This window comes from Narcine bancroftii, chromosome 1 (assembly GCF_036971445.1).
Source record: "Narcine bancroftii isolate sNarBan1 chromosome 1, sNarBan1.hap1, whole genome shotgun sequence".
Lineage (NCBI taxonomy): Eukaryota > Metazoa > Chordata > Chondrichthyes > Torpediniformes > Narcinidae > Narcine > Narcine bancroftii.
The window spans coordinates 210,841,541-210,862,829 of NC_091469.1; the positions used below are offsets into that span (position 1 = coordinate 210,841,541).

The 21,289-nt window shown below is 39.1% G+C and overlaps 1 protein-coding gene across 1 annotated transcript in view; it reads left to right on the forward strand.

The window, feature by feature from the left end:
* hsd17b4 (hydroxysteroid (17-beta) dehydrogenase 4) overlaps positions 1-21,289 on the forward strand; it is a 142,906-nt gene that overhangs the window by 108,574 nt on the left and 13,043 nt on the right. Inside the window, exons 20-22 of the mRNA XM_069889995.1 lie at positions 2,095-2,181; positions 6,074-6,163; positions 8,055-8,193. Coding sequence (XP_069746096.1) covers positions 2,095-2,181; positions 6,074-6,163; positions 8,055-8,193 — 316 coding nt within the window. The remainder of the gene's footprint in view (positions 1-2,094; positions 2,182-6,073; positions 6,164-8,054; positions 8,194-21,289) is intronic.

Below are 21,289 nucleotides of genomic sequence, written 5' to 3' on the forward strand. Positions count from 1 at the left end.
GTTATAACTGAATTTTAGGATAATGTTATTTTATATTGTATATAGATATGTTTTAAAACGGAGCTAAATTGTGGCTGGTTTTTAGCGTAGGTCACAGATACAAACACTTCAAAACCGATCTCATTTAAAATGCTAGAGCTCTGCTCAAGCCAGACAGTCCAGGCTTTGAAAGATGCCTATAAGGACTTCACAGGTATGTGTTAATTGGACATGCTGTGGAGTAATGGATTATTGTTTTGGAAAGCAACAGATGAATGAACTCGAAGATCAGGTCTGGAGCTGCTGTCTGTCTGAGTGTAGTTGGCTGTTCGAAGAGGGTCATGTGGTTTTCTCTGAGTGAGTGAGGGAGGGAGAGAGAGATAATTAATTTCTACAGTTCAGCAGCAGCTAGGACTGGAACATGACAAGCTGGCAAGCTTGTGTAAAAACCCCATTTTGAAGATGGGTTGTGAGTGCTTAGTTCAGCCAGGTCAATGCCCTTGTGGTCCATCCAAGTGGAGATGGCTGGCTATATAATGTTCTTCTTGAAATAAGGGAAGCAAAAATGAACTCTGTGGTGATCGCAAAGAAAGAGGTTATCATCTGGAAAACCCTGATGGGACAAGTTTCTTCAGCAAGACATTGAAGTGACTGATAAGGAAGGAATCAGTTGTGGATGTCCAATGAGCAACAAATCTCTCTCTGAAAGCCGACAAGAACCTTCCTGAGCGGTAACCATTTACATTTCAAGCACCAAAGCCTGGTGAAATTCATAAATGTTAAATTCTGTGCACAGTTTAAGAATTTCCTGCAATCAGTGAATTTGGTGGAATGAGAAGTGAGATCGGACTGTGAATTAAAGAACTTTTCTGAACTTGTATACACATTATATACATGTGCGCTTAGAATTAGAAGGGGGTTAAGTTAGGTTAGTTAATAGCTATAAGTTCGAGTTTGATCTTGTTTGCACGTTTAAAGATAATTAAAAGCAACTTTTGTTTAAGTAACCATTTGTCTTGGTGAATATCTATTGCTGCTGGGTTTTGGAGTCCTCTGGGCCCATAACAATACCATTGATTGTGTGTATGCGTAGCCTTTATAGTACTTCTAAAATGGATCATGCCAGGATTAAATTCCTTCCAGAGATATCAAGTCAACATTCCTGTTCAGCAATGAAATCCGCCCTCCTCAATATTAACTTCACCACTGATTTTCTTTTTTCTTATTTTCGTGTCATTTGTAAACTGCCTCGTGTCAGATTTGGATTGTTAATATATTATAGTAAGGAGCAAGGGTCCCAGCACTGATTTCTACCATACACCACTGGTCACAGAAAAGCGACCTCAACTGTTATACTTTGCCTCCTGTCATCAAACCAATGTTGGATCCTGTTTGCCAGTTTGCAAATCTATGACATTATGATGAGATCTAAATGTGCCTTAGAAGAGATTTGAGGCAAAGGAGAACTTTTTCAGGGTAGGTACCTTGATGAACTGCTCAAGCCTGAAGCGTTGGTTATGTATATTTATTTTTGCTATATCAACGACACTGTTTGACCTGCTGAGTTTCTCGAGAATTGTGCTTTTACTCTAAATATGCCTTGAAAAATGTGGAAGAATTTTGCTGCCGGCCTCAACTAGTGTCTTAAGTTTAAATTGGGTTTGCATTTCATACTTCATTGGTTTATAATTCAAAGTAATTTCATGTTTGCAAGAAAAATGTCACTGATTACAAAAATTGTAATATGTTTGAATAAGACTTGCACAAAATATAGAGACATCTGTTTGTCCTCCAATCTGGTGGTAACACCCAACCCCAACCAACCAATTTTCCCTTGCAACCGCTGCAACCGTGTCTGCCTGTCCCGCATTGGACTTGTCAGCATCAGACGAACCTGCAGCTGATGTGGACATTACCTCTCCATTAATCTTCATCCGTGAAGCCAAGCCAAAGAAAAGACACCCTTCTGGGGGTGGAGAGTGGCGGGTGGGTGTACTGTTTATTCATGATGCAATGAACTTAATGCTGGTGAAGGAACTTTGTAAACTTGTGTTGTATGTGTATTTTAAGATGGTAATGATAAAATGTTTACAGTTAGAAATCTTTTTTAAACAGGTTCGTTTTGCAAAACCAGTTATTCCTGGACAAACATTAGAAACTGAAATGTGGAAAGAAGGAAACCGCATCCATCTTCGGGCAAAGGTGAACACTTTATATTGGTGAAAAATTAGAATTCCTATTTAAAAACATTGAGTAGTAAATGGGCTTCAACAATGGCCTAATTATTTGCTTTACTGGATTGGAATTGGATTTTTCAGCAACTGAAAACTCCTCAGCATTCCAGGAAGAATAACAGTGCTAAAGTTAGAATCATCTCCCTCCACCCTGTATGGTACCCTGAAAATAAGAACTTGTAGCCTGCGCCACAGCGGGGTGCAAAAGCAAGACACCCAAAAACTGTAAGTACAGTTGATACTGGTTTATTGAGTGGTTTGCCCTGCCTTATATAGGCCCGCTAGGCTTAGTTGTCCAGCCTCTTCCGGCAGAAATGATGTAACGGGCTTGCTCGGCATTCCCGCCAGCGCTCGTCATTTCCCGCTGTGTGACCTGCAGCCCGGGGAGAAGGGCCATTTAGTTGGCATGGTCCTTGCAGGATCGCTGCGTTCGAACGCCATCTTGTGCGTCTGGACGCCTATCATGTAGCCACAAACTCATTTTCTGACAAGTAACAATTCTAATTATTTTGGTTATGTCAACAGATGAACTGAATTAAGTCATTTCTGCAAATAGGAGGGACAACCTTTTTATTTACATTTTTAGTTCATGATGTTCTGTTTGAAAGATTGTGCATGCATGGGTATTTCATGTGGCATATTACCAAATTACTAGAGATGGTCATGCAAGTTGGAACATTTTTTTTAACAGAAGTGTAAACCAAGCATAAGTGTTTATTTCTGCAGGGAGAGAGTTGTAAAGTATAAGCTAAGAAAAATATACATTGGAAGTGTTTGATGACATCATGTTCTAGTTATTCTATTATAAACAGAACAAAAAGAAATAAGAGAAGCTGCAGAAAGCTCTGCAAAAAGAACACCAACGCTGAAAGATTGTGTACATCAGGAACTATACAGGGCTGATGTCTTTGTGAAAATAAATGGCTGAGGTGTGAGCTGTTAGTCATCAAGATTTTAAAAGTAACAGAAAACGGGAATGTGTTCCCATTTTCAGAACAAAATACTAAGAATGCAAGATGATGTCGCCAAGAAATCAAGCATGGAATTGTGAATAAATGAGGAATATGTTACTGCAGGAATGATAAAAGGAGTAGACTGCTCTTCGGAGTGCAAATTAGGAGTAGGAGAGGGTTACTTAATCTCTCAAGCTTCCTCTGAAATGTAATGTGTTCAAGGTTGATAGATCTTGCTCTGAAAGTGGAAACCAATACAATGTAATAATCCAGATGCAGTCTCACCAGTGGCATACTCGTCTTTTGGGAATTGAGCACTACAACATTGGCATGCCTTTGCATCTTCAAACTCTGTAATCTCTTTCAGGTTGATGCATTCCTTATTTTTCCTATCACAATAGGTAGTGTCACATTTCCTTGTTACTGTACACTTCGTTTGCCAATCCTGTGACCACTTTCCCCTGTTGCTGTGATGCACGAAAGTCAGAGGCTGCCCATCCAGTGTACGGTTCACCAGAGTTAATTTCACCCTTTGAAGAACACCCTACTTTTAGCACAAGAATCACTTCAGCCAGTGGCTAAATCACTGAAGCCAACTAACATTTGAAATCATGCCTAATACCTTAGGGCATTAAGGATGCAAGCGAACTTTTAGGTGCACGGCCACAGTATGGTTAAATCACGGTTTAACATTTGAGGTCTCGGATTTGTCAATCTGGAGCCACTATGTAGCAAATTAAATTAATGCAGTTATCCTGAAACCTTGATTAAATGCAGCTTGCTTGAACTTGAGTCAATTGTCAACTATAAAATCAGAGTCTTGCAGAACATTTTCAAATTGTAGAAAGCACTTGCCACGTGTGCTTAAGTGAAGCATTAAGATAACATCCATTGGAGCGCTTTCATCCCTAACGTCGAAGTACTCGAGATGGCAGAGGTCGACAGCATTGAGTCCACGCTGCTGAAGATCCAGCTGCGCTGGGTGGGTCACGTCTCCAGAATGGAGGACCATCGCCTTCCCAAGATCGTGTTATATGGCGAGCTCTCCACTGGCCACCGTGACAGAGGTGCACCAAAGAAAAGGTACAAAGACTGCTTAAAGAAATCTCTTGGTGCCTGCCACATTGACCACCGCCAGTGGGCTGATATTGCCTCAAACCGTGCATCTTGGCGCCTCACAGTTGGGCGGGCAGCAACCTCCTTTGAAGAAGACCGCAGAGCCCACCTCACTGACAAAAGGCAAAGGAGGAAAAACCCAACACCCAACCCCAACCAACCAATTTTCCCCTGCAGCCGCTGCAACCGTGTCTGCCTGTCCCGCATCGGACTTGTCAGCCACAAACGAGCCTGCAGCAGACGTGGACTTTTACCCCCTCCATAAATCTTCGTCCGCGAAGCCAAGCCAAAGAAGATAAATCACGATGGCCCACTTTTGCAGACCTTATTAAATCACCTGCTTGCTCTGCATTCATCAAGTTCTGCTGTGCACAGACTTGCAAAGTTGGAAATGGCACTCTTTATTTTGCATCTCTGATTTAGGCCATTTCTGAGTACTCCACTTCCCTTTCCAATTTGTCAAATTGTGAAAGTATCAATGAAAATGATCAAATTAGTACCATAATTCTGAAGCTAAAATGACCTAAATTAAACCATTTCATTTCATGCTGTTGAGTTTCTTTTGGAGGCCCAATGATCTTTTTATGTTTTACAATCCAACTCCAATAACTTGCTCACTTTATCCTTGATTTGAATTGATAAAAATAAATGGAAATTTCAGGAATTTTTCTTGTCTGTCTTAAATTTATACATATTTGGGACCAATGCCCTTCCTCATTGATGTTATGGTGCATGATAGGAAGAACCACATCTAAAATTCACCTCTAATATTTAATTATGAAACTAACTATATTTTAAATTGCAGGTAAATGCATTTTAATCTTCTTCAGGGCTACAGGCATTGATTTTTGATCTTGCAAATGATGGTGATTTTGAATGAAACCATTAGGGTTTAGCAAATTTGATAACAATAAATCTGGGGTCAAATGCCAAAATCTGAAGCAGACAAATTGGCAAGGAACACTAAATTTGTCAGTTCCTCAATAATGGATTGCAGCAAGGAAACGATGATTTCTCTGCATTAAAGTCACTTACTGTACACAGAATTCAATATGACAGTGATTTGAATTGGGAATATTAGACTGCAAATTGTAAGTTTTAAGGGAAAATACTTTTAAAAAAAATTAACAACATAGTCAAAGCAGATTCTGGCTCATGAAACCTTTGCCGCCCAATTAATCTATAACTTGTAATTTTTTTGGAGGGTGGGGGGAAACTGGTGCACCTGGGAAAGCCCACCCATGTCGTGGGGAGAACATGAAACTCCTTGCATCCAGTGCCAGATTAGAACCAGAGTTACTGGTGCTGTGATCATATTGCACTAACATGCCACCCAATTTTGGAATTAGTTTAAATGTTTTTAATTGTTTATGTATTATTTTTAGTTGATCTTTCAGTTAACATTTATTTTTAAAAAATATTTGCTCCAATTTTATGAGTTTCTTAATCTTACCCAAAATAACTATCTGTTAGAAGTGTGTCAAAGTTTCTGGTCCTCTTGGGATGGAACTTCCTTACTATTGTCCAAATTATACTACTAGAGTTCAGATTTTTTATTTCTTTAGATTAATGAAATGCAGTCTTTTCAGTGGAGCAAGTAAATGCACACTCGGAAGAATGTATGACATGACCAACAAGGTCAGGTACTTTGTCGTAAGATTGCATTGCATCACGTGCCTGCTCATTCCCATTATACCATTTGGAGAGTTCGATTTAAAAAAACAAAACTCAGTAACTTCCATTTGAATTTAAGTTTTTGAAGCTGTTCTTATTTTCACTCCTTTATTGTAGGTCAAAGAAAACAATGAGGTTGTGCTTGTGGGAGCATATGTGGATCTGGAGGATGCTGCATACCAGTCCAGAGATAACGTTACTGGCATGGTAAGCTATATATTACTGAAGGGGGAAATTGATGGGTGAATGATAGCAGATTATTTGTTTTTTAAGTAAATTATATATGAATTAAAAACAAATTCTTAATACAGAAAGTGAGTAATTTCACATTTTGATGCAAAAATACTTTATTCATAATTCTTGAATATTATTTTTTAAAGACAATCAATTAAATTAGCGTGCAGTATCACAACACTCCAGTACTTTGAATAGTTCTATATTGAATGAAAATGTCAGACTTTAAATCATTGAACAAAAACTAAAATAGATGAATACATTTTAACCCTGCTTTTTCTCAATTAGATTGCAGATTTGTTTTGTGCATTAAGTCCCATATGAATTTAATAGATAGAATCATACAGCTGGAAAGTTCTACTGTTCATGCAGAGCATTAAGTACCAATATATACTAAACCAATTTTCCAGCATATTACCAGTAGCTTATTATGTTTTTGAGAATTCTCCCCTTACCAAATCATCAGGAAGTACACAAGAAAGACTAAAATGGGGGGGGGGCACAGCCTCAAGATACAGGGGAATAGATTTGGTCAGAGATGAGGCGGAACTGCTTTTCCCAGAAAGTAATGAACCTGTGGAATTCTCTGTCCTCATTAATTATATTTAAGACTGAGTTAGATAAATTTTTGTACAGTTGGGGTATTAAAGGTTATAGGAAAAGGAAGGTTAGGTGGAAATGACTCCACAGATCCGTCATGATCTGATTGAATGATGGAACAGGCTTGGTAGGCCAGATGGCCGACTCCTATTTTTTTTGCATTCTTGTTCCAGATTTCAACTACCTTCTGAAAGTGTTTTTCCTCAAGTCCACCCTGAATAACAAGTCGCTAATATGTATTAGTTCTGGTAACGCCAAACTTTATTGGTTGATGAGCAAATAAAATTAGTACCATTGATTTGCTAGTTTATGATGATCTTTAGCAAGTACAGATGTAGAATTGCAAAAACAAGAGCTGAAAGGGAAACGCTATCAATCTTAATGCTGAATTGAACTAGATAAAAGGTTAAAATAATTTGTGGTTGTCTCGATTCATTCGAGGTAAATTCGAAGCAAGTCTGTTTTATTATTTTGCAAGTTTGAAGATGAACAGAAGTGAAGTGCTGTATATTAATTGAGCAGCATCTGTGAAGTGAAGTGCTGTATATTAATCGAGCAGCATCTGTGAAGTGAAGTGCTGTATATTAATCGAGCAGCATCTGTGGAGGGAGAAAGGTTTTAATTTTTCAGAGTTATGGCAGTGTTTGTTTCCAAATATTTGCCATTTCTTTATCTAATGGCATCTGAAACAATGTTTTGAAAGTTGATTTAGTACCATGGCACTCTTTACTGATTTTTCTGGACAGGTGCTCATTTATTCGAAGCAGTTAATTTTTGTGATTTTGAAAGTATATTCTAATTTCTTTTTAAAATGTTATTTATTGATTTTAATAAAGAACTTACACAAGCAAAAAGGGTACAATTCAATAAGATAGTTACACAAACTAAGATATTCTGTAAGTCACTAACATACATAAATTGTAAATCATATTCATATTCTAAATAGTATATACTTTTTTGGGGAAAAAAACACTAATTATATTCAAAAAAAGAGAAAGAAAATAGCGGAAGAGAAAAATTCAAGCCCCTTACCTAACTGCGTGGCCAGATGCGATATATGACTAGTTTTAAAAGAAAAAACAAAGGTAAAAAAATAATAATAATATAAGGAACATGGAAAATATACAAGTTAGGCAATTTAATTACATTGGAGTAAAACTATAAAGTAAGATAGTGAGTCATAAATGATCCCCATAACTTCTGGAATCTTGTATCTGAGTAATTGAATTCTAAGTGTGTTCTAATTTGCATTTTCTTTAATCAGAGAAGAGAGCTGCAAAGTGACCTTGTGTTTGCAGAAATAAGTCGCCGCATCAAAGACGTTGGCAAAGAGATGGTAAAAAAAGTGAATGCAGTTTTGCAGTGGGATGTCACGAAAGATGGGAAGATGGCAGCACAGTGGAGTAAGTTGTGCTGTTTCACAAAATAATATGCATTTGCATTGTGCCAAAAATTCTTCACATTTAATATTCTTTACCATGAGGGTTGCAACATTTGCAGCGTGAAGTTTTGGGAATAACAAGAGTGCTCCAGATAGATAGTCTAGGCCTGACCAATCCATTTGCATCTGAGGAGTGCAGTAAAGGTTCAGGAGACTGTTTCCTCGAGTGGTTGTTTTGTTGTCTGATTACAAAAAAAAATGGAATCATACTGCGCCTGTTCCATTTTTGACTTCTGAGGAATCAGGGTTGATCTCATTGAAATAAAATCTTTAGGGAGTTTTCAGAGTAGATGCAAGGACAATGTTCACCTTGGCTCAGATATCCAGATCCTCTGAAGAATTCTCTCTCACAATCTGAAAATGGGTGGATCAGCATGTCTTCCCGTTTAATGTGTGATCTTGCATGCAATGCTTTCTATTCACTGCATTTATGGTATATTTGTCCCAATTTATGCATGGAGGCAATTGGATTTATGCATAATATCTTTGTGCATCAAAAGAGGATGACATCTAATCTGTTTTGTAAAAAAAATCTGTTGTGTTACTTGAAGAACAAACTAAATAAAATGATATGCAGAATTTCACCACCTAGAGGCAAATTCTGAAAAATCTGTAAATGTTTTTGATGCACTTGACAGTTTGTGTATATTCACGCGGTTAAAATCAAAATTAGAAACTTAAAGAAACTTCAAATATATTTAAATGACAATTTGAATAATCTCAACAAATTTTTATTTTATTGAAGAAGGAGAGTTCCATTGCTGAATATTCTCTTATGACTGACAGAAGAAGTTAATAATTGTATTGTATTAAAATGAGAGTGTTTCAAGTGGCGAAGGTCAAAGAGATAGCTGTCCAGTCAGTACCTGATGTACACTCCCTTCTCCAGACCTTGGACAGCATGTGACAACATGCAAGTGAAGAACAGATTGAACAAGGCTGGGGGCTAGCACATAGCTCTGCTTCACACCATTAGAAATGGCAAATGCAGCTGATGTATCATGACTGCAGAGAACCTTCCTATCATTCCATCATGGAGCAGCTGAATCATCTTTACAAATTTCCTTGGGCATCCGTAGCATCTCAGGATGATCCAGAGATCCTCCTTGTTTACAGTGTCAAATGCCTTTGTCAGGTCAATGCAGACAGAGTAAAGAGGCTTATTCTACTCGATGCACTTCTCCTGAACTTGTCTAACAGCAAGTATCATGTCCACTGTACTCCGTTCTGTCTGAAAGCTGCACTGCTCCTACGGGAGATTCATTTCTGAGACGGCGACAAGTCTGTTCAGGAGTTTGTGGGTGAAAATCTGGCCTGTGATGGACAGCAGTGAGATACCCCTGTAGTTTCCGATGTATGATTTGCTTCCCTTATTTTTGTAAAGAGCCACAATGAAGGCACTGCAGAAGTTGTCAGGCATCTCCTCTGTGATCCAAATGTCTTCCAGGATATCTTTGAACGCCTGTAATATGTTTGAGCTTTGTAGATCTCGGCAGGAATACCATCCTGCCCTGTTGCATTATTTGAATTTATCTGCGAGATCGCTTTATTGATCTCACCAGTAGAGGGTGACAGATCTAGGTCATTCTGGACTGGCTGCTGAGGGATGCGCAGTAAAACATCAGGATCAACTGTGGACGGCCTATTGAGTAAGTTGGAAAAGTATTCAGCTCACCGTGTTTTGAGTCCTTCCTGGTCTTTGATCAGGCTCAGCTCATCTGATGACTCCAAGGGGGATTTAGAAGGACCATAAACTGACTCATGGCACTGAAAAACTCTCCAGTGACATGCATGTCTGCATAGTGTTCCACCTGTTCAGTCTTTCTCTGTCACCACGTCCTTCGTTTCTCACAGTTCCATCTGGACTTATGACCGCAGATGTTTAAACTTGTCTTTCTTTGAGACTGATGATGGCTCATTCTGCCAGTCTGCATTGACCTTGATCTTGGCCCCAAGGCCTGCTGAAATCATCTCCTGGTTTTCATCAAACCATTCTTTTTTTTAATAACTTTATTTATTCGTTCATCAAAGTTATTACATACAATAAGAAAAATACATATGAACAATTAAAATTTTTTTCTTTAGAAAAAAAAAGGAAAAGAACCCCCCCCTCCCCCCTCTCAGCTAGCTCTCTTTAGGAGAGCCAAAGAAAGAGAAAAGAAAACTGAAATATATTTACTAAAATCTAATCAAGGTAAATCTAAATGTAAATATTCTAAATATAAAGACAACTTATTAAAAAAAAGAAGAATTATCATGTAAAACATAGGTAATTATTTCCATTACTAAACAAGTTTTCATCTCATTATGCCATCTATTAATATCAATCACATTAGCATTTTTCCATGTACTTGCTATACATTTTTTCGCTACAGATAAAGCTAAATATACAAAAGCAATCTGAAATGTACCTAATCCCAAATCTTTCAAAGGCTTCAACTGACCCAACAAAAATATTGTTGGATCTAAAAGTATTTTAATCTTATACAAATGTTCCAAAAACAATTGAATTGCTTTCCAAAAAGATTGTATATGTACACATAACCAAACAGCATGAAAAAATGTTCCAACCGAATTACCGCACCTAAAACAAGAATCCGATTCATTAAAACCATATATTTTTTAAAACTTTTCAGGTGTTAAATACAATTGATGTAAAAAAATTATAATTAACTAATGCATAACAAACATTTATCAATCTAGTTACACTATCATGACAAATATCTAACCAATCATCCTCAGAAAAAGTAAAAATTAATATCCTTTTCCTTAGATTTCCAATGTAATAAACGTTGATTATACATTGAAAAAGGAATGTTGGTTATTATATAACGGTGTTAAAGTCAGTAATTTACCCTTAGAACCTATCATTCTATTTTTCCTCATCCATAACTTCATTAAATGTTTTAGTATAGGCACATTATATTGTTGTAATAAATTTAAATTCTACTGAAACAAAAATTGATGTGTTTCAAGTTCAGAAATATTTGCCATCTCAATTTTAGCCCAACTAGGGGACCGTTCCAAATCCATCAATAAACTAATAAATTTAAATTGAGCTGCCTCATAATAATTTTGAAAATGTGGTAAACATAATCCCCCTAATGCATATTTCCAGGTTAGCTTATTCATAGCTACTCTCAGAAATTTACCCTTCCATAAAAATTCCCTAAACATTTTATTTAAATCTCAAAAAAAATTCTTATTAAGTAAGCACGGAATTGATTGAAACAAATATTGTATATGTGGAAAAATATTCATTTTAATTGTATTTACTCTTCCAATTAAATTTATAGGAAAATCCTTCCACTTAATCAAATCAGCTTTAATCTTTTTCATTAATGGTACATAATTTAATTTATATAAAGATTGATAATCAACATCCACATTTATACCCAAATAATTAATTCAATCAGTCCACTTCAAATTAATAATATTCTTATAAAATGAATCATCTCTTTCACCTATCGGTAAAATTTCACTTTTTTCCCAATTAACTTTATATCCATATTGTATTAAACATTCCTTCAAATGTAAAAGTGACTGAGCTGGGTTTGTTAAATGCACCAATACATCATCAGCAAATAGATTAATTTTATACTCCTCATCTAAAACTCTCATATCTTGTATCTGTATATTTTGTTGTATCAACTGTGCTAAAGGTTCAATTACTAATGCAAACAAAGTTGGAGACAAAGGGCAACCTTGTCGAGTTGAATGAGTTAATCTAAAAGGTTCTGAGATCTGACCATTTATCAATACCCTGGCTATTGGTTTATTGTATAAAGCTTTAATCCAACCAATAAAAGAGGGACCAAAGTTAAATTTCTCTAAAATTTTAAATAAAAAGTTCCACTCAACTCTATCAAAAGCCTTTTCTGCATCAAGTGATATTCCCATCAGATGGTCGGGACACTGTCGATGTTTATTAATCAAACTTATTACTCGAAGAATATTATCTGAAGCATACCTATTCTTTATAAAACCTGTTTGATCAACAATTATCAACTTAGGTAAAAATTTAGTCAATCGATTCGCTAATACTTTAGCTATTATTTTATAGTCTACATTCAACAAAGAATGTAGACATCTTTAACGGGTCTCTATCCTTCTTAGGAATTACAGTAATTAAGGCACTAGAGCATAATTCAGGTAAATCATAATGTTCCTTAATCGGTCGTACCACATCTCCAAACACTGTAGATAAATCATCATAAAATACTTTATAAAATTCAACCGAAAACCCATCATCACCAGGTGATTTTCCACTCGACATTTCCAACATAGCCGATTTAATTTCCAAATCAGCTAGAGGAGCCTCCAGCTCCAATATGTCTTCTTCTCCTAGTACCAGTAATTTCAACACCGATTTATAAAAAAAAAAGTCATTCGAACTGTTCTGTTTTTCCTCAGAAGTATATAATTTCTTATAAAATGAATAAAACTCATCATTAATCTCACGAGGTTTGTAAGTAATAGTCAAATTCTGTCTAACTGCATTAATAACCCCTTGATACCTGTTCTTTCTTTAACTGCCATGCAAGTACCTTATGTGCTTTCTCACCCCATTCATAATACCGTTGTTTAGATCTATTAATGAAAAATTCAAATTGATAAGATTGCAAAGTATTATATTTCAATTTCAATCTAGACAACCATTCCTGATGCACTCGGGGTTTCAGTCCAAGTACAGTTGTTGCAGTCTGCGTGACGACATCTCTGAACTGCGTCCACTTTTCGGAACCGGTTCCCATGAGCGGTGAATTGCTGGAGAGCTTTTCATTAAATTACATCTTGAAATCATTGGGCTTGACCTGGATCTTGGAGTCTCCCAATGTCAAACGATTCTCTGACAGTCTTTGATTGTTTACAATGCAAAGGGGCTACGTGTAGGTTGAGGACTGACTGAACCAGCCTGTGATCTGCCCCACACTCAGCACCACACATGGCCTGGGTGATGGTGATGTCTTGAAGGTCACGCTGGCGTACTATGACATAGTCAAGTAGGTGCCAGTGCTTGGACCTAGGATGCATCCAAGCTGTTTTGCAGGTCTGAACATCTTGTTAGCGATGCACAGGTTGTCTCAGCACACTTGTTCAAAAGTAGCAGGCCATTACTGTTTGATTTTCCCACTCCATGTTTCCCTAGGACTTCGTCCGAGTTATCACCATCTATCCCCACCCTAGCATTGAAGTCACCCAAGTTGATGAGTTTGTCGATGGTGCGGTTGTCCAAATAGTCTGGTTCAGGTCCTCGTAGAAACTTTCGTTGTCTTCGTCTGAACTCACAAGAGTTGGTGCATAGACACTGACAATGGTGATATGTCGGGACTTAGTGAGGAGAAAGTGGAAGTTCACGATACATTCATTGATTTTAGTGGGTAGGGTTGGGATGTTCTTCAGCAGAGCAGCTTTGATTGCAAAACCTACTCCATGGATCCTGTTGTCATTCTGTGGTTTCCCTTTTCAAAAGAACATATATCCACTCACTGCATCCTGTAATGAGCCCTTGTCCGCAAGCCTGGTCTCACTGAGTGCAGAGATGTCAATGCGATAACGGCAATGTTCAGCCGCTAAGAGTGCTGTTCGTCTTTCAGACCTTGCCATCTTGTCTCTTTCCAGCAAGGAATGGACAATCCAGGATCAAAAAAAAAGTTTTCTTTGATTTATTTTACTTGTACGTCGACTGCTAAAGAAATGATCTGCCATCCGCGGTTAGCTTGCCAGATGCTGTTGTGGGGCATGCAATATTTGGGAACCTTTTCAAAACCCCCTGTGTCATGCGAAAGTGGGCAGTACTGTCCTAAAAAGGATTGCCCAGTCACCCTGGATGCTGCCAGACATCTCTGCTGCCCTGGGTACAGAGACAAATGACCACTGGTCCAAAGGCCGGCTACGTGCAGGTTTTTGGCTATAACTGCTGGTGGTCATCTCCACCTGTTGCTTCACCACTCCCCCATCGCTGCAGGACTTGATGAGTTGGGTTAACGGAGATGAATTGAACAACAGAAACCTGTACATGATGGGGTTTTAAACAGAAAAACTGTTGCACAGGAGCAACCCCACTCTCTTGACAGAAGAGACCTTGATTCAGTGGCATAGACAACCATTACGCTGGAGACCTCTCTTTCTGCAGTGGATGACCAAAATGTCTTTGACTGTTGGATCATTAATTGGTCTCTTCCGTTCAATCCGCCAGGGCCAGACTTCCCTTGCTAGAACAGACAGATCCCCTACCTCACTGAAGGTCGAAAATCTATCGGCTACCCTCACCTGGTTTAGGCCATCTGCCGAGATGGTTTGTCGGGGTGTGGCTGGTGTGCGTGTTACAGCTACTTGGAGCCACAGGTGAGAGCTGAGCATCAGGTGGATGATCAGCCCAAAAAGGGCACAGCAAGCCCCCCCCGACCAACCAAAGGTGCTACCCCTCCCATACACCTCCAGTACTACTGAACAACTATGTAGACTTTCACATCGGGTCCAGGTTGGACTTTTATACCAGTGGCCACCTATCTTCTACATGCTTACGAATGTGTACACACTCTACAGACAGAGACTTTTCAAATGTGGGTGTTCATCTCTGCAAGCACTAATCTATCGCAGCACTACGGCTCAGCTTTAGTGTAGTGCACAACCTATCCACAACTCTTCCAGCGATGTCCACAGTACAACTTGGTGTGAAGCGATGTCTGCTGCTTGGACCACAAGGCAGACGCTATGCATTGATGTTTTATACAGTTCTGAGCTAGGCATCTAGTCAATGATGACCCTAAGTAATTTAAATAAGCCAACAGCAAGGTAGGTGTGCACTAAGAGGTGTCCGGAGTCAAAACTTGATTGACAGGCGATACAACCTCCAAATAAGTTTCAGACAGGGAGGACATGTGACCATCTGCAATCCACAATATTCCAGACAGACAGGGAGGGCACATGCTCCTCCCAACATATAACAGACTTCAATTAGGAAAGATAGAGTAGAAAATGCCTACACAGATTTAGAAGAATCACAGGTGGACTCATTATCATAAGAGAATGGTGGTGCCCTTATCTTAAAAGTTTAGAACAAGGGGATATATTTTGAAGGTCAAGCGATTAAGATGAAATTCTGTAGTATAGGGAACATTTTCAATTCTTTACTTCAGAGACTTGTGAATGCTCAGTCACTGTGTTCATTCAAGACTAAGAATGACAGATTTTTGGAAACCAGGTAAATATTGGATTGGGCAGGAAATTACATTTAAGGACGCTGATCTGTTGAATATCAGTGTGAACTTGTTTGACATTGCGGCTTTCCATTTCTTATTCTCTTGCATCATGCTTTCAAATTGTTTTTGATTCCGTTTGAAAAAGGTCTATAATTGCAAACTTGAGATCAGTGCTGAAGGAGAGTATATTAAATTGCTTGTTTGAAAAATTCACTTGAAGTTAGAAAGTGAGCAATAATTAATTGATTGCCAGTTGTACACAAAACAGAATTTTCCTGTCTATTGACTTAAGTGCGTTTGCTTTGCTATTTTATCTCCTCTCACAGTGGAGTTTAATTCTCTCTCTAACAATTATTAGCATTAATGTTTTTCTTTATTTTAATTAAGTTGGTGGAGAGTTTCTGCTTTGGTTGCAAATATTGAATGGAAATTTGTGTTTTGCCTTGTATTTGACAGCCTGAGTTATACTGATAAGACAAATTTAAAATTTAGCTTAAAATAATACCTGGAGGAAATCGGTTTGTTTCTGTACTTGTTTTCCTCACCATAGCTTTATGAAACCAATAGAGATAAGTGAGATGTGCAAGATTAATCTCTTTGAATGTTTGAATCAATAAATTGATCGGTGGCTGATCAGGTTGAACTTGTGTTTTGCATTAAAGTCTAGGTGTTGATATTAGACTTTCTACAGTGGACGTGTGAAATTTAACAGAGAATACCTTATAACCATATAACAATTACAGTACGGAAATAGGCCATCCCAGCCCCTTTTGTCCTCCACTAGTCCCACCTACCCACTCCCTGTCCATAACCCTCCAATCCCCTCACATCCATGTACTTATCCAACCTTCTCTTAAATGACAAAATTGACCCTGCTGCAACCACCTCTTCCAGAACGTCATTCCACTCAGCCACCACTCTCTGAGTGAAGGAGCCCCCTCTCATGTTACTTCTAAACTTTTGCCTCCTAACCCTTATGACTCCTTGTTCTAATCTCACCTACCAGCAAGGGGAAGAGCCTATTCACATCTACTCGATCTATCCCCCTCATAATTTTAAATACCTCTGTCAAATCCCCCCCTCAACGTTCTACGCTCCAATTAATAAAAACCCAGTCTACTCAATCTTTCTCTGCATTCTAGATACTGCAAACCAGGCAACATTTTAGTTAATCTCTGCACCCTCTCTATTTTATTGATATCCTTCCTATAATTTGGGGACCAGAACTGCACTCAGTACTCCAAATTTGGCCTTACCAATGCCTTGAACAGTCTCAACATCACCTCCCAGCTCCTATATTCTATGCTTTGATTTATAAAGGCCAGCATACCAAAAGCCTTCTTTACCACCCTATTCACATGAGAATCCACTTTCAAAGAACAGTGAACCGTTATTCCAAGATCCCCCTGTTTCTCTGCATTTCTCAATGCCCTCCCATTCACTGCATATGCCCAGTTTTGATTACTCTTCCCAAAATGAAGCACTTAACACATTGATATTAAACACCATCTGCCACCTATCAGCCCACTCTTCTAAGCAGTCCAAATCCTTCTGCAGTCTCTGAAAACCATCTTCACTATCCACAACTCCCCCCTATTTTTGTATCCACATATTTACTAACCCAATTTACCACTCCATCATCCAAATCATTAATGTAAATGACAAACAACAAGGGATCCAACACCAATCCCTGAGGCACACTGCTTGTCTCCGACCTCCATTCTGACAGACAGTTTTCCACCATGACTCACCATGGCATCATCTACCTTCTAGCCACTGTTAAACCCATCTGACTATCTCAGCATTAACATCTAGCACCTGAACCTTCCTTACCAGCCTTCCATGTGGTACCTTATCAAAGGCCTTACTGAAATCCATATAGACTACATCTACTGCTCTGCTCTACCCTCATCAATCTTCCTAGTCACCAACTCAAAAAAATTCAACAAGATTTGTCAAACGTGACCTTCCCCCGCACAATCCCTAGTTGGGTGTCCCTGCCTCTCTAGATCCTTATACATATTATCTCTAAGAATACTTTCCATTAGTTTACCGACCACCGATGTCAAACTTACTGGCCTATAATTGCTGGGCCTACACCTGAAGCCCTTTTTAAATAGAGGAACCACGTTTGCGACACACCAATCTTGCGGCACCCCCTCTAGTGACTGTTGAAAAATCACTGTCAGAACCTCCACTATTTCCCCCCCTGTCTTCCCTCAAGGAAAATCCCGTTGGGTCCCGGAGACTTATCCACCTTTATATGCCTCAAAAGTTCCAATACCCCCTCTTTCCTAATCCCTACATTTTCCACAATCACCCCTTTTGCTTCTCTTATCCTATTCCATATCCTTTTCCCTAGTGAATACCAAAGAGAAGAACTCGTTCAATACCTTCCCCCATCTCATTTAGCTCCACACACATATACAATAATATTAGGGATTTTAGTTTAAAAATATCAATGTCAGCACATTTTATTATTTTCTCAATCAGAAATTCTAAACTTGTTACTAAAAGTGGAATCATGCAATTTTGAATTGTTTAATTAAAAAATTGCATGAAATTCCATTAAGTATGCTTTTAAAAATTAAAAATAACCTTCCATGGTACATGTTGGAAGTACGTGGAAATAGTCACATTATTTATAATATCGGAAATATGACCAAAGTTATCTTTATCCTCTAACTTAATAGTTCAGTTATTTTTGTTTAAATATATAAATTGGCTTGGCTGTAGGAGTCAGAGGTTAGTAATGGAAGGTCTTTTTTTTTTCAGATTTGGCGATCTGGCCAATGGCACAATGTAGGGATATTTACTTTTGTCCACTGATTTTGACCTGTAGTAACAATTTGGATGAGAATGTTAGTGTCATAGTGAGTAGATTTTTGGATGACACCAAAATTGGTGATTATAGTGGGGACTATTGAAGGTTATCCAAGATTACACCAGGATCTGAATCATCTGAGAAAGTTGGGCTTGGAATGCCAGGTGCAATTCACTTTGGATAAGTGTGAAGTGTTAAATTTTGAGAAGTTCGAGCAAGGAAGGATATGTACAATTAATGGCAGAGCCCAGAAGTGTGTCATAGAAAAGAGAGATTCAGGGGTACAGATTCATAGTTCCCTGAAAGTGGAAACACATAGGATGGTGAAAGGCCTCTGGCACCCTTGCTTTCATTGGGTCAGGCTATTGAGCACAAGAGTTGGGATGTCATGTCACAACTGTATAAGATGTTAATGAGACCACACTTGGTTAGTGAGACCACTCCAAGTGTATTGTATGTGGTACTGGTTATTTAGCGGAAGGAAGTTATCATTAAGTCGGAAAGGATACAGAAAATACTCCTAATGATGTTACTGAGATTGGAAGGCTTGAGTTGCAAGCAAAGACCAGATAACTTATATTTGATTCAAGAATGAAGGAGGGTGAGGGGGCACCTGAAGAATGTTTATGAAATCTTAAGAGGCAAAGATAAGCTGAGTGGTGATCAGTGGTGGAGAGGGTGGGCAAATTTTACCTGGGTTAAGGGGATCTGATGTTTTTAATACAGTGGGGATCTCTACCTTACTCCCACCCCTGTAAGATTTCAGATTTATTGTCAAGAGTACATACATGACATCACAGAATTGCCACTTATTGGTAGTGCAAAAATTAAACTGTACACAGTGTAAACATGTAAACAAATAAAGAACTAAACAGATGATGAATCTAATCAAACTGAATGTGCAATACAGAGGGAATAAATACGATCAATAGAGTGCACAAGTAAGTCTTAAGTGAATCCCTGATTAGTTTTTTTGTTGAGGAATCTGATGGTGGAGGGGTAGCAGCTGTTCCTGAACCGAGTGGTGCGAGTGTTGTGACACCTATACCTCTTTCCTAATGGCAGCAGAGAGAATAGAGGGTGCTGGGAATCCTTGATGATTGCTGCTGCTCTACGACGGCAGCATTTCCGGAAGATGTTCTCGATGGTGGGGAGGGCTTTGCCTGTGATGTCCTGGGCTACGCCCACTCCCTTTTGCAGGGCTTTACACTTAGGGATATTGGTGTCCCCATGCCAGACCATGGTGCAGCCGATCAGCACACTTTCCACCACACCTCTAGAAATTTGCCAGGGTTTCTGGTATCATATCAAACCTCCACAAACTCCTGAGGAAGTAGAGGCTCTGACGTGCCTTCTTCATGATGCCTTCAGTGTGTTTGGTCCAGGAAAGATCCTCCAAGATAGTGACTCCCAAGCACTTAAATCTACTCACCCTCTCCACCTCTGATTCCCCAATGATCACTGGATTATATACCTTTGGATTTCCCTTCCTCAAGTCAACAATCAGCTCCTTAGTTTTGGTGACATTGAGTGCAAGGTTATTGTAGGTGTACCATTCAGCCAAGTTTTCAATCTTCACCCTGAATGCTGACTCATCACCTTTCTTTATACAACCCACGACTGTGGTATCGTCAGCAAATTTGTAGATGGTGTTATTGTTGTACTGAACCACTCAATCGGAGGTGTAAACTGAGTAGAGCAGGGGGCTAAGAATGCAGCCCTGTGGTGCTCTGGTACTGATGGAGATTGTGGAGAAGATGTTCCTTCCAATCCTTACTGATTGTGGTCTGGAGGTGAGGAAATCCATGATCCAATTACACAGTGCAGTGTTGATGATCAGTTTGCTGATCAGTTTTGAGGGGATGATGGTGTTAAAAGTTGATAAAGATCATCCCGATGAATACATCTTCACTATCCAATTGTTTCAGGGCATTGTGTAGAGCACACATGTCAAACTCTGGCCCGCGGTATAATTATATTTGGCCCGCAAGATCATTTCAAAAATGTATTAGAGGTGGCCCGCTGGCCGCCCATGCACAGTAATACAACAAATCCCAGAATGCATTGGCGTCAGCCTGCTAATCGCCCCCACTTCCTCTGTTTACGTTGCAGGGTCTCACCGTGGACTCTGGTTTTGGGGCCTGGCCGGTGTCAGGGGAAGCCAAGGCCGCTTCCCAGTGCCCGGAACCGGAGGCCTCGGGCCTGACCTTGCCAGGACCGTTGCCCACTCCCCCTCCCTGCCGCAGGCCGACCCGCGACTCACGGTGACGGGGCCGCTGATCTGCCGAGATGCCGCCCTGCAGCGAGAGCCGATGCCCCCGCACTGTCCAACCCGATCGCCCGCAAACCCCGCCCTCCCGCACACAGGCCTAAGTAAGGATTATGAACTTTAATCTCAGGATAAAACGATCTTCTAATAGTTTCATGTCACAGTGATAAATATGTTCCTGGTTAAAAATGGTCCTGCACCTGGATACAAGCTCATTAGGCATAAAACTTGACAAGTGTGTAAATCAAAGGATATCTGTACCAATGGAAAAAGGGCATGGCAAATAACCCTGCTAGAGTTCATGCCCATAATCAGTCACCCATTTGATTGTTTCAGGAATCATGTTATTCTCCCACATTCTCAATAGCCCTCAGATTTTACTATTCGACAGCACACTAGCAACATTTGACAAATCCTCTATAGAGAAATATTATTTATTGAATATTTTATTTCTCATTTGTTAATTCTTCTGGAAAGAGTTTATCCAAAACTATTATTAAACATTTATTTTAATAAGAAAAAGTTTAACATTACATATGTTGAAAGAAGAGAAAACATGGGAAATTTTCAATAAATATTTAGTTCGGCCCTCGACTTAGCCCAAGTTTTTAATTTTGGCCCTCCGTGAATTTGAGTTTGACACCCCTGGTGTAGAGCTAGTGAGATGGCATCCACCATAGAACTGTTACTACGATAGGCCAACTGGAACATATCCATGTCACTGCTCAGACAGGAGCTGAATTGCTTCAGCACCAGCCTT